We start from the raw sequence: 12,695 nt of genomic DNA, 5'->3' as shown, positions 1-12,695 counted from the left end.
GGCAGGCTGAGGGTAAGGGGAGTGCCTGCCCATGGTGGGCCATGATGTGAGCTGTTCAGGAGTGTGGCCAAAACTTTAAATTGTGCTCCTCCCCCCACTTTCAATGGTTACGTGTCACCTCCGTGTGACTCGCACAGTGCTGCAGCCAAATCGGACAACAACCACCAACTGTTGCTCTTGTCTCATGATTTCTTACTTGTAATTGTACAGAATTATTATTTTTATAATTAATCACTTGATGGATTAACTCATTACTGGCTTCTACTCTTAGAAATGTCCCCACATTCTTCTTATGAGCACGACAAGTCTTTACAATGCTAACAACACTGTATTCACTCTAAGGCAAAAAGGTTTCTGTTAGCACCTACCACAGCCATAAGGTCACTGTTCTGGACCTACAGCATATGGACACAAAAAAATCGTTGATGCTGAGTAAACAATAATAACAGTTATGCAGACCAAGCCCTCCAAAAATGCAGCATCACTGAGGAACAGTGCAATTCAACAGGCTCGGTATGGAAACAGGAGCCACAACTCACAGGTTCTATTCCCAACTCTGTTACTGCCTCCTTGTGTTACCTGAGTAAGCCATTTAAACCACCCTGTGCCTCAGTTTACCATCTGTAAGACAGGGATTTTAACCTTCTGTGTACTTGGAACTCTACAGACAAACTGATAAGAATTATTATTTTATTGCTATGGAAGCATATTCATTGCCTTATTTAATTTGAACTAAAGCTGTTACATTTTGGATTGAATCCTTCTTATAATCTGCACTGAGACTCCTAGTTCAGTTCTGATTTTTTTTTTCTGAAAAGATCCCTAAAGGAACATCTGGTATTGGAGGCAAGATTAAACACCACATGGTTAAAGGGCTCTATTCTTTTAAAAAAAGTAACAAAATCAATAAGGTACACACATGTCATACAAGTAACTGTGTGATCTGATGATTGTCCTTCCTTGCCCATTTCTTCCCTTCTCTGTCTGTTTATAACTCTCACTTGCTATGTCATGTTGAGTTTAGAGCTATGTTCTTCAAAGGAGGAACCACATCTGTATTTGTTGTGGGAGCTGCCCAGCCATGACATTTTGTGACATTACTGCATCCATTTAGAAATATGACACTAACCAAAAGGCTGCTCCATTTAACTTCATGGTGGGGCTAAGGAAAAGTTCAAGAAAAGTTCCACGACAACCTCCCTTTATGTGGGAGAAAAATCTCAAATCCATTTCCTTATAAGCCTAGTTATTTCCTTTGTGAGATTCTGATTTAAAGGTACAGCAGAAAACAACTGGAGAATGTTTCACTTGCAAATCATTAGGAAAGTTACAAAACTCCATACCCTGCAGGCATCTTTAACAGTAAGGATAGTTCTGCTTACCTTGCTGGGGCTTCTAGGACCTTTCAGCAGAGACTGGCATTCCATTCTTAGTATTAGGCTGGATTAGATTTCCCCTGCACACTTTAACAAGCTACAGTACAAGAATGAGAGGTGCCATAGAAACTGAAGTTATTATTAATTATTATTATTTGCTATTAGTGCTAATGTAAGAAAATCAGGATTCTTTATTCCAGCTCTAGAACTCCAGCTTCTTCCCTTCGGAATAGTTTTTTTCTTATGGAAATGTTCAACCCTCTCATAAAGTCACAGTTTGAAGAGCTCTCTCAATAAACCTTTTGACATTAAACTGTGAAAAATCCCTTAATTTCAGTCACTCAGGGAAACATGCACATTAGCTGCCTGTTAGTTATGGGCAATATTTTGGCCAGTAAAGAAAGCAAAAGGACAGTTACCTTGTGATTTGCTGTCAAGTCTCCCACTGTTGATGATCCTGTAATAGTTTGCTTACTGCATTCCATTGATTATAGGCTGAAGAGTGGAGTTAATAAAATAAAAAAGTGTGAAACCAGAAGACCTTGTCCCTAAACACAACTCTTTAATCTGCTGGCCCTTCAGGCACAAGTAGGAAGCAATGAGCTTCTCATCTGACTAGGATTTAACTCACTGCCTAGAATAACTGAGCCAGATCTGAACTAACACATGGCACCAGCTCTGAGGTAGGATAATTAATTACTATCAGATTCTGTAAATACTGGAAGCTTAAAAAGTATGGGATAAACGCTCAAAATAATAAGGAATCTATTTATTTTATTTTATTGTCCCCAAGCAACTTTGCTGAGAGGTTTCTTAGCCATGCTGGAGGATGGTGAGATTCAGCACTCAGCAGACCAGTATTTCCTTTACCATTTTGTCATGTATATAGGAAGGTCACTGGAGACTGACCATTCTGAGTGAGTGTTGAATAATAAAAGCCTCAAATTCTATCTTTCGATATGCTCATGGAGCTTCCATTAATGTCAGTGGGGATTGTGGCTGCAAATCCAAGGACAGAATTTGACTCTTAGTTGTAAATTAACAATACTTTATTTATAAGCAAACAACAATTTGCTAATCTGACACCCAGTGCCTGGAACAAAAATATAACTAAACTTTCTCTATACCTCTTAATTTCACTTTTGAAATTTAGTTTAATCCCGGTTGAATTAGGCAAAGTGCCAATGAAAGATCATGTGATAGTCAGCAGAGCAGCTGAACTGGGTACAGATGAGCTACAATAACATTTTATTTTCCTTTCCTTTTGTATAAGCTTGTTGCTTATGAAAGACACCAGAATGACAAGCCTGGTGCTGAAGTCTTCTATTGACACACAGCATTGACAGTGGCAGGACAAGTTTTCCTCACATTGCTTTACCAATGTGCCCTGCCCTGCCTACATGGGGACTCCTTCTAATGCTGAGTAGTGATTTAATTATTCATGGACAAGTAATTTTTGGCTTCTTTGCTCAGAGTGGCCAACAAATAGGCCACTTATAGTGGAGGGTTTTTTTGTGATGTGAAAACTTCTGCACTAGAAAACAAACTAATTTAATCTAGTCTTGATACACACCGGGCACTAGAGGTGAAGTACTCCTTTTTGCAATCAGTAGCATATAAAAAGTATCCTGCCACCTCTTCCATACATGCAAAGTAAATTATCGTTACTAAAATAGGAATTAGGCTGTTGAGGGGTAAATAGGTTATGGCTAGCAAGGATAAATGCATGTAATTGCTGTGGGAATTTATGGTCTCATCCACAACTACTAGAATATGAGACTCCTAGTTGTTCATTAGTAGCTATATATTGTCCAGATAGAATAATGGCTTACTTACCTTAAGGCCACTTGCCCTGCCCTCCAACCAGGCAGAAGCATGGAAAGATGGTTTCACAATGGTCTGCTACAGAAGAACTAGTGGGGCGTCTGCTAAAAGCAGACATTAAAAGGGAATTTATTCTGCACTATGTTGCCAATGAACGGATTGCTCCTGTCAGTTTTGCTGCAGCCATGAGCTGGTACCAAATGGTAGGATATACTTAGGCTACCTTCTGCTATAGTAATGTGTAGTCACGTCCAATGACAACTAACTTATTAGTGGTGCATTAATGGGGCACACTGGTGTTTGATGTTGACCTCCTGAACACAGGCCATAATGTCTGTCCTGATGAAGAAGACACAGATCCTGCAGTTGTTTTTATGGTTAGAGGGTTTCCTTCAAGAACAGAAGGGCAAGAAACTTACTATTTTTTTTTAATTAAAGCTTAAATTCCTGAGAAACTTAGTGGGCCACCAAAAGTGTAGAAGGGTGTGAAGGTCTGTCCTGTCTCTGTCAGCTTTTGGAGGTGACTCCAGCCCTGCAGTGAGGATAAGGCTTCCAAGTGTCTTGTTTTCGACACTAAAAGTACAGTTACTGGAGTAACTGCAATCAGCCTTCCTGCCAAGAGGGCGGGAAGAGCAGCAGCTGCTGCTAGAGCCTGGAGGAGCTACTCAGCTGTTGATGAAGAGAACTGGCTAGCTCCTGTACCTGGGTCTACCCTACACACCATAGAGATATTGTTCTGATATGAATATGGCATAACTAAGATGTGTTCCATGCAAGGGTCATGTGAGATATCTTTGGAAAGGTTATGATGTACTGACTATGATTATCCTATTTGTATTCATGTGTAAGCAGAGTCAGGATGAGCTCTACCCTGACATCTGGTGGTAGATTATGGGGAGTGCAGAAAGAAGTTTCAAGTATTCACATTAGCATTTCAGTTATTTGCATTGGCACTCCCACCCCACTTAACATACCGCACAGCAGCCTGGGATGGTTATTTTCACAGCTATGGGAGCCCCAATTTCGTTGTTATTGGGGCAGGAGCAATAAAATGTTGTCATCCCAATTAAGTAAATGAGGAACTACAAAACTGTCTTATGATAGAGGGTTTCATTGTCAACTAAATAGCACTTGCTAGACAAGGGACATGGGTTCCAAAACCCAGTCAAGAGAGAGAGGCTGGGGACAGATATCTGTACTGGGTGGTGCAGGCTCCTTGTGTGAGCCAGAAGCACCAGTTCCATCTATGCCTTTCTCCACTGTGGAATGTCAGAGTTAATTTTTTGACTCCCTTAAGAGTCTAGATACAGGTTACTGAGCTGAACTCACTGGCACTGGGGCTCCCCTACTATGAGCTGGAATCACTAAGAGCTGAAATCACTGAAGAGCTGGACTTGCTGAGCTGAGAGCACTGAGTACTGTGCTAATGAGTGGGGGAGCCTGAAGCAATACCGTGGAGCAGAGCAGCTGGCAGAGCGGAGTGGAGCAGTTTGTGCAGCCACTGGGTGAGTGGAGCCAAGCAGCTCGCGAGGACGGCTGGAGTGGCTCACAGGACAGCTGGTGGACCAGAGCATCTGGCAGAGTGGAGCAGCCCACAGAGCCAGCGGAGCTGAGCTGTTTGCGGGGACGACTAGTGGAAGCAGAACCCCACAAAGAGGCAGGGCAGTTGGCCCTGAAACCACGTAATGTGCCCCTTTCTACCCAGGCTGGGGAGGGGGACCTCTGTAGAGAGACTCTTGAACTCTGGGGCTGCACTGACCCGGGACAGAGACTTTTGGATTGTGGGACTTTTGGGACTGTGGGTGATTTGGGGGTTGCTGGACTCAAGGGCCCAGAGAGAAGGACACGGCCCAATTTGCTGGGGTGGGTCTTTGCTCACTGTTTGACCTATGAACTCTAGCTGAGGTATTTTCCCAATTTAATGCTTGTTGTTTATCATGTAATTAAACCTTTTCTGCTATACCAAGACTCTGTGCTTGCGAGAGGGGAAGTATTGTCTCCTCGAGGCGCCCAGGGGTGTATGTAAGATTTTCCCAGGTCACTGGGTGGGGGCTCGAGCTGGTTTTGCATTATGTTGTGGGGAAGGGACCCCTATGTATTGAACCCAGCCCTTGCTGTTATCGTTTCGGCCCGGCAGAAGGGTTACACATGTATCATTTCTGTATCTGTAGTTAGGAATATTGACTATATATCATATACAAAAGTGTTTGCACCTGGGGAATGCCCACCAGACAGTGGGCAATCAGCCTGGATGGACCATTAGAGAGAACAATCTGACTTTGAATATGCTAATCTCTCCCCTTCCTGAGAAGCTTTCTGGGATGCTGCTTTGACACTGCAGGGTCATGTGATCATGTCACCCAGTACTGGACCTTTTCCCACTAATAGGAGGTGGGGACCACACTGGGAAACAAAAGATTCCCACCATATGTGAATCCAATTTAAGGCAGTGAAGTGAGTTAATCTTCACTGGTTCTTCACTGAATCCTCCTCCAGGATGACTGCTGAGAACATCTAAGAAACAAGGACTGATGGGGTGGAGAAGAGCTGAGCCTGGTCTGGAAAAGGTGTCTGGCCTGTGAAAGAAATACCTGGAGTTTTAACCTACAAGCAAGAGCAGCTTGTCTTCAAGAACCTCTGCAATCTGCAACTAAGCAACATTTAGGGTGAGAAATTACTACTTGTAGTCAGTTTCTTTAGTGTATTAAGCTTAGTTTGCATGTTTGCTTTATTTGCTCAGTAATCCACTTTGATCTGTTTGCTATCCCTTATAATCACTTAAAATCTATTCTTTCTAGTTAATAAACTTGTTTTGTTTTCTTTAAACCAGTTTGTCCAATTCATAACTGGGGAAGGCTAGGGGGGAAGCTGTGCACATCTTCTTCCACATTGAGGGACAAAGGTGATTTCCATGAGCTCACGCTGTGTAGGTCTCTGTGCAGTACAAGACAACAAAATTTTGGGTTTGCACCCCAAAGGGGGAGTGCACTTGAGTGCTGGGTAATTCCCTTGCTGATTCTTCCCATGCAGATCTGATCTCAGTGTCTGTGTCTTTCTGCAGCTGGGCATGTCCCAGCCTGTGTGTGTGCTAGAGGAGGCTCAAGGGCCTGACTCAGCAGGACAGGGTGAGGGAAACCAGGTTGGTGGAACGGGAGGGATCAGTAGGACTCCAGTACATCAGGTGGCACCCCAGAAAGGGGGGGGGGATCCGTCACAGAGAGATAGGTACTGGTGCCACCACCACCTGTCCCTCAAAGGGACAACACTCCTTTTTGCCAGATAGCTGGACAAACGAGTTTCCCTTTCTTTACTTCTGACTATTTGATGAACTAGTTTTAAGAGAACCCTCTAGCAAAATCAGTACATTAGTCATTATAAAATCCTTTGTTATGCCTAAAATCTATGGAAACATATTTTTAAAGTATCAGAAGGGTAGCCGTGTTAGTCTGGATCTGTAAAAGCAGCAAAGAGTCCTGTGGCAACTTATAGACTAAAAGACGTATTTGAGCATGAGCTTTCGTGGGTGAATACTCACTTCGTCAGATGTGGGTATTCACCCACGAAAGCTCATGCTCCAATACGTCTGTTAGTCTATAAGGTGCCACAGGACTCTTTGCTGATACTTTTTAAAGTTGGTGAAATTTCACAAACATGTCTATTGTTATGGAGATCACACAAAGTAAATTAGTGTTCCCTCCCTTTTTCTAAAAGCAATGAACATTGTTATGAACACACTAAACCTCTGTGACTGATTAATTTAAAATAATGTCTTTGTTTCAGTGAGTTAAATATGTAGTAATCTGGAATTATTACTTTATGAAGGCTTAAGAGTACATTTAAAATATTAAATCATCTTAGAAATACTGATTAAGAAAATGTAAAACAGAGAAGAGCTGCATCATATATTCCATAATATTTAATGTTGTATTCAGCAAGACAGCTGACTTGCCCTTACTACAAAGATTTTGCAAATAAATCCCTGACAAACCTCAGGGTATCTATCAAAAAACCTGTGACTGACATTTTTTATTCCCAAGTTCAGCGCTTTTAATTAGGTACCTTCTGCATGTCCAGTCTTCACCATCTGGCATGCAGTGGAAAACATGCTCCATTTTCTTTAGAAAGAAATTGCAGAAGAGTGGTTTTTTTTTCAAATGTCATTTGCTTCATTTGTGTTCAGGGATTTGGCTGGAAGGGGATGATCAGGAAGGGGGAGGGAAGAGAGGAGGGAGACAGTGGGGAGTGGGTGGGGCCTCGGCAGTGTGGGGGCAGGGCCTGGGACAGGGCAGGAGTGGAGTATAGGCGGGGCAGGGTCACAGGCAGAATAGGTGGGTTGCGGAGCTGGCCTCCCCAGGTGGCAGCTTCACCCACTGCCTATGACAGCAGGTAACAGTGGATTTGCTCCTGCACGCCCAGCGCGCGCTGCAGTCTCCTTAGACAGGGCCATATTCACAGAGCTGAATGTGCCGGCGCCACGCATGCTGCACGAGGGAGAGGGTGCGGGGGTTTCTGCGGGGAACTATGACTCTCCGTTGCCGTGAGGCAGGCCGGGCAGCTCGGTATCCTTTGCTGCCTCGTCCCTCCCGCCCCCAGGCTGTGAGCCCGGGCTGCCATCCAGCACAGGGGCACCAGTTTAGTAATACTGCCTAGGGCCCCATAAATGCTAAGGACGGCCCTGACTCCCAGCATGCCCCAGTATGCACATGGGTGCGAATACACACCCCGGAACTACAACTCCCAGCATGCCCCAGCTTCGTCCGTTCCCCCCCACCGGAACTACAACTCCCAGCATGCCCCAGCTTCGTCCGTTCCCCCCCACCGGAACTACGACTCCCAGCATGCCCCAGCTTCGTCCGTTCCCCCCCACCGGAACTACGACTCCCAGCATGCCCCAGCTTCAGCCACACCCCTCCCACCGGAACTACGACTCCCAGCATCCCGCGCCCGCTGTGCGTCCTCTCCGGCTGCGGAGAAAGGCCTGGAAAGGAGCGGGCCGGCCTGGGGTGAGTCCGGCGCGGGGTGCGCGGCTGGGGAGTGACAGAGCGCCCGGGCCTGTGTGGGGAAGGGAGCGGCCGGGATCCTGCCGGGGGGGCCGGGGGGGAGCAGGTTGCTGGGGAGGGGCCCGGGGACATGTGGGAAGCGTGGGGGGGGAATGTGGGGAGGATTTGGGGGTTGGGTGTGCGGTATGGGGTGAGGAATGGGGATGTTGGGGAGGGACTGGGTGTGGGGATTTGTGGGGGGGAGGACTGGGTGTGGGGAATGGGGAGAGGATGTGGGGAGGACTGGGTGTGGGGTATTTATGGGGAGAGGATTTGGTGTGGGGATTTATGGGGGAGGATGTGGGGGGTTGGGTGTGCGGTATGGGGTGAGGAATGGGGATGTTGGGGAGGGACTGGGTGTGGGGATTTGTGGGGGGGGACTGGGTGTGGGGAATGGGGAGAGGATGTGGGGAGGGGACTGGGTGTGGGGATTTGTGGGGAGGATGTGGGGGTTGGGTGTGCGGTATGGGGTGAGGAATGGGGATGTTGGGGAGGGACTGGGTGTGGGGATTTGTGGGGAGGGGACTGGGTGTGGGGAATGGGAGAGGATGTGGGGGAGGACTGGGTGTGGGGATTTGTGGGGAGGGACTGGGTGTGGGGATTTGTGGGGAGGATGTGGGGTTGGGTGTGCGGTATGGGGTGAGGAATGGGGATGTTGGGGGAGAGGATTGGGTGTGGGGGATTTGTGGGTGGAGGGGACTGGGTGTGGGGGGAATGGGGAGAGGATGTGGGGGGAGGGGACTGGGTGTGGGGGATGATGAGGATTTGGTGTGGAGGATTTATGGGGAGGGGACTGGGTGTGGGGAATGGGGAGAGGATGTGGGGGGTTGGGTGTGCAGGTTGGGGAGAGGAATGGGGATGTTGGAGAGGATTGGGTGTGGGGGATTTGTGGTGGGTAGGGGACTGGGTGTGGAGGGAATGGGGAGAGAGGATGTTGGGGGGGATGTGAGGTGTGGGGAGGGAGGAGGGTTGGGTGCAGGGAGCAGGCCATAGTGAGAGGTAATGCGGTGACATTAGGGCGGATTACTGCTGTTTATAGTGTGAAGCAGGTTGATGGGGAGAGGATGGGCTTGGGGAGATTTTTTTGGTTTTTTGCAATTTTTTTTCCTTTTTATTAAAACATTAGTGGAATACACCTGAAGACACCGCAGAGGTATAGCATGTTACCAGTTTAATTTTGTAAGCCAATTAAAACATTGTTTCAGTCAGTTGAGTTCCAGGTATAAAAATCTGAAATTTTAAATGATCTGCAGTCCACACTGTGATGGGAAAAATGCTAATTTACCATTTCCTGTAAATTGAGAATTTTCCCATTGCAATTATGTCTTATGATGAGGCAAGGTGGCTCTAAGCCCTTTTTATTGCAACTTGTTTTGTGGCGATTGGGGCAGTGGCCTTAGACTGGACTATTGCTTGTACAGGGAATGGTGAGGGTAGGGTGACCGGACAGCAAATGTGAAAAATTGGGATGGGGGTGGAGGGGTAATAGGAGCCTATATAAGAAAAAGACCCAAAACTTGTGACTGTCCCTCTAAAATCAGGACATTTGGTCACCCTAGTTGAGGAACCTCATTCAAGGTCTATCTTAGTACCACCAGTGTTTCTGAAATGGGTTTTAAACTCTGGAGTAAGTAATGCCATGCCATTATTTGCTGTTGCTGTTGCGCCCTCCTACGCTCCAGAGCACCTTTTCTGTGTCATTTGCTGGAGATCGTTCCAGTGAGAGTCTGCATTTGTTTTGTGTATATTACTGCTGTAAACTGCAGCTGGCATTAAACCTCTTTACAGTGGGTCTCTTAGGTCTGGTCTACACTAGAAACTTTTGCCAGAAATGTAATTTCACATGTGTGGGTGATTTTTTTGTATTTTTTAAAATGACATTCTTATACTGACAAAAGCCCTAGCATAGACTCAGTTATGCTGGCAGAAAATGCTTTTGCCAGTATCACTTAGGGCCGGTCTGCATGGAACTGTAGCTTACATCGGCATAGCTACATCTCTCAGGGGCATGAAAAATCCACACCCTTGAGAGACTTAGGTCTTGTCTACACTGCCACTTTACAGCGCTGAAAATGCCTTACTCAGGGGTGTGAAAAAACACACCCCGAGCGATGCAAGTTTCAGTGCTGTAAAGTGGCAGTGTAGACAGTGCACCAGTGCTGGGAGTCGCGCTCATGGGGGTGGGTTTTGTACAGCGCTGGGAGAACTCTCTCCCAGCACTGGTGCCGCAACTACACAGCCAAGTTAAAGTGTTGGTGTGGCTGCGTTTTAACATTGGTAGTGAAGACAGACCCTTTGGCTATGGCTACACTCTGCAGCTTTTAGTGACATGTCATGAACAGTGCTGACAAAGCCCTGTTCACACCGGCGGTTTTCATCGGTGAAGCTTTTGTCATTCGTGGGGGTGTTTTTTTAAACATACCTGAATGACAGAAGTTTTGCCGATTAAGTGCCAGTGTAGAAATCTCCTTACGCTCTGTTTACACTGGCAATTGAAAGACACAACTTTTGTCCTTCAAAGATGTTAACACACACACACACACACACACACACACACACGACAAAAGTGTTGTCAGGGACAAGCGCTGGTGTGAACAGTGCTTTGTTGCTCCTGCCGGCAATGCTAACACCTCTTGTTGGGGGTGGAAACTTTTTGTCAGCAGGAGAGCTCTCTCCTGCTGACAGACAGTGGTGTCTTTGCGGCACAGCTGCGTCGCTATAAGCTGCATAGTGTAGACATAGCCATAGTTAAGCAGACTTAACCCCTGTTGTAGATAGCACCAGGTCAGCAGAAGAATCCTTCCCTTGATCTAGCTCCCATCTCTGAGGGAGGTAGATGACCTACAGCGAGTGGAGAACCCCTCCTATTTCTGTAGTAGTTGTCTACAGTTAGACCATATCTACACTGAAAAGTGACATAGCTGGGTCGACTTAACTTAGGTGTGTGAAAAATCCACACCTGTGAGTGACATAGTTGAAGTGACCTCCTCCCTCCCCGCGGCCCCCCCCCCCCCTTACAGACAGTGGTATGTCAAGGGAAGAATTCTTCCATTGACTTAGCTATCTTCTCTCTGGGAGGTTAATTAACTACAGTGCTGTAGTGAGTGTCTGCACTGAAGTGATAAAGTGGCACAGCTGCAGCTGTGCAATTGTAGCATTTTAAGTGTACACATAACCTTAGTTTGTTGAAGAAACTAGTAAATGATACCAGCAGAAGAACTGTTTTGCCTGTATAACAGCATCCACACTAGGGTTCTTACTGACGTAATTTTATTATTAAAACAAAATCGTACCCTAACCAACAAGGCCATGCCAGCAAAATCTCTGATTATAGACCTGGCCTTTTCCTCACTGATGCTTATGCAACATGTTTGCTTATAGTCACAGTGTTCTGGGTTGGTTTGTCTTTTCCCGCAGGTACAGATGAAAATGGCAACCTTGGGCAGATCCTTTCAAGGAGTTCCTCCTGTGGAGTTACCACGGGCTCCAGCAACTCTTCCTGACAGTACCTTCCAATCTGGAATCATACAGACTGAATCCCAGCCTGGAGCTGTTGGTCATGAATATCCCCAACAAACCATGGTGGTTATGGCAGGGAACAGAAATAATATAGTAGAAGGCTCTGACCTCAGCAGCTCATACTTGCAAAGTAACCTGGACCTTGCCTCCCTAGCTGCAACTGGAAGCTATAATGAGGGCTTGACTGTTGCAACAGTTTCTTTCACAAACAGTGAAAAACCACCAGTCTTATTGCAACAGCAGAATTGCACCCAGTAAGTACAAAAATAAACAAGGGAAAGGTGGGGGATAGCAGCTCTTATCTATAGTATATTTTTCTGAATGTCTGAGTTTTCATAAAGGCTCTAATTTTTCAGTTCTTGTAATTTGTTCAGTATTATACTGGGATTGAGAATTTTGTACCATCCTGTTTCCTTCCTTCTGTTTTTCTTACTTCCTATCCCACCAGTAGGATTAGGGTGTGTCTCAGTTGTCTGGGGAACAAACGGATGTTTACATTTACATAATTGAATGCTGAAATGTGGACTTGATTTAAAAGCTATAATGTTTTTACTGCTTTCTTTCCGTTCGATTGGTGGCTTTTGCTCTCCAGGTGTGTTGTAGCACAAGGACATCAGTGTTTTGAATCTGCAGGATCATTGTGGTGTAATTGCACTTTGTGATGGATAGGCCCTCGATGTTGAGCTGCGTAATTCACAGTGATAGGCGTATTTGAGGTAAGGTATGGGCCATTATTGCCATTGTTTTATGACCAGGAAGTCCTTTAAGTTCCAGGATTTTGCTGCAGTGAACTGCATTCAACCACATGTTGAGGTTCAAACCCTGCGATGTATCACAGAACAATTGCCCCTTTCATGCTTACAGTGGTGGTACAAAGGGATCCACACAGATACTCTAAAAGCATTAGAAAGGCTTTTGAATCTTAACATTCAATTAT

At 45.8% G+C, this 12,695-nt stretch overlaps 2 protein-coding genes across 5 annotated transcripts in view; one reads left to right on the top strand and one right to left on the bottom strand.

Moving 5' to 3' along the window:
- The window catches only part of LOC120386119 (solute carrier family 2, facilitated glucose transporter member 11-like), a 47,352-nt gene extending 45,491 nt beyond the window's left edge, over positions 1 to 1,861 (bottom strand). Inside the window, exon 1 of the mRNA XM_039505005.1 lies at positions 1,796 to 1,861. Within this exon, the coding sequence (XP_039360939.1) occupies positions 1,796 to 1,861 (66 nt within the window). The remainder of the gene's footprint in view (positions 1 to 1,795) is intronic.
- A 6,236-nt stretch (positions 1,862 to 8,097) lies between these two features.
- Positions 8,098 to 12,695, top strand: part of CCDC117 (coiled-coil domain containing 117) — a 36,517-nt gene continuing 31,919 nt past the window's right edge. For 2 of the 4 annotated variants that reach the window (XM_039505817.1, XM_039505815.1), the window contains exons 1-2: positions 8,098 to 8,203; positions 11,657 to 12,012. In XM_039505817.1, the coding sequence (XP_039361751.1) occupies positions 11,663 to 12,012 (350 nt within the window). In that variant the 5' untranslated portion in view covers positions 8,098 to 8,203; positions 11,657 to 11,662. Of the gene's footprint in view, positions 8,204 to 9,218; positions 9,393 to 11,656; positions 12,013 to 12,350; positions 12,475 to 12,695 lie in introns of those variants that run through there. The other 2 variants (XM_039505816.1, XM_039505818.1) reach the window with 2 other exon arrangements.

The sequence above is a fragment of the Mauremys reevesii genome, linkage group 18 (genome assembly GCF_016161935.1).
Source record: "Mauremys reevesii isolate NIE-2019 linkage group 18, ASM1616193v1, whole genome shotgun sequence".
Taxonomy (NCBI): Eukaryota; Metazoa; Chordata; order Testudines; family Geoemydidae; genus Mauremys; species Mauremys reevesii.
The sequence above is the reverse complement of the archived record's forward strand: the minus strand, read 5'-3'. Positions and strand labels throughout refer to the sequence as shown.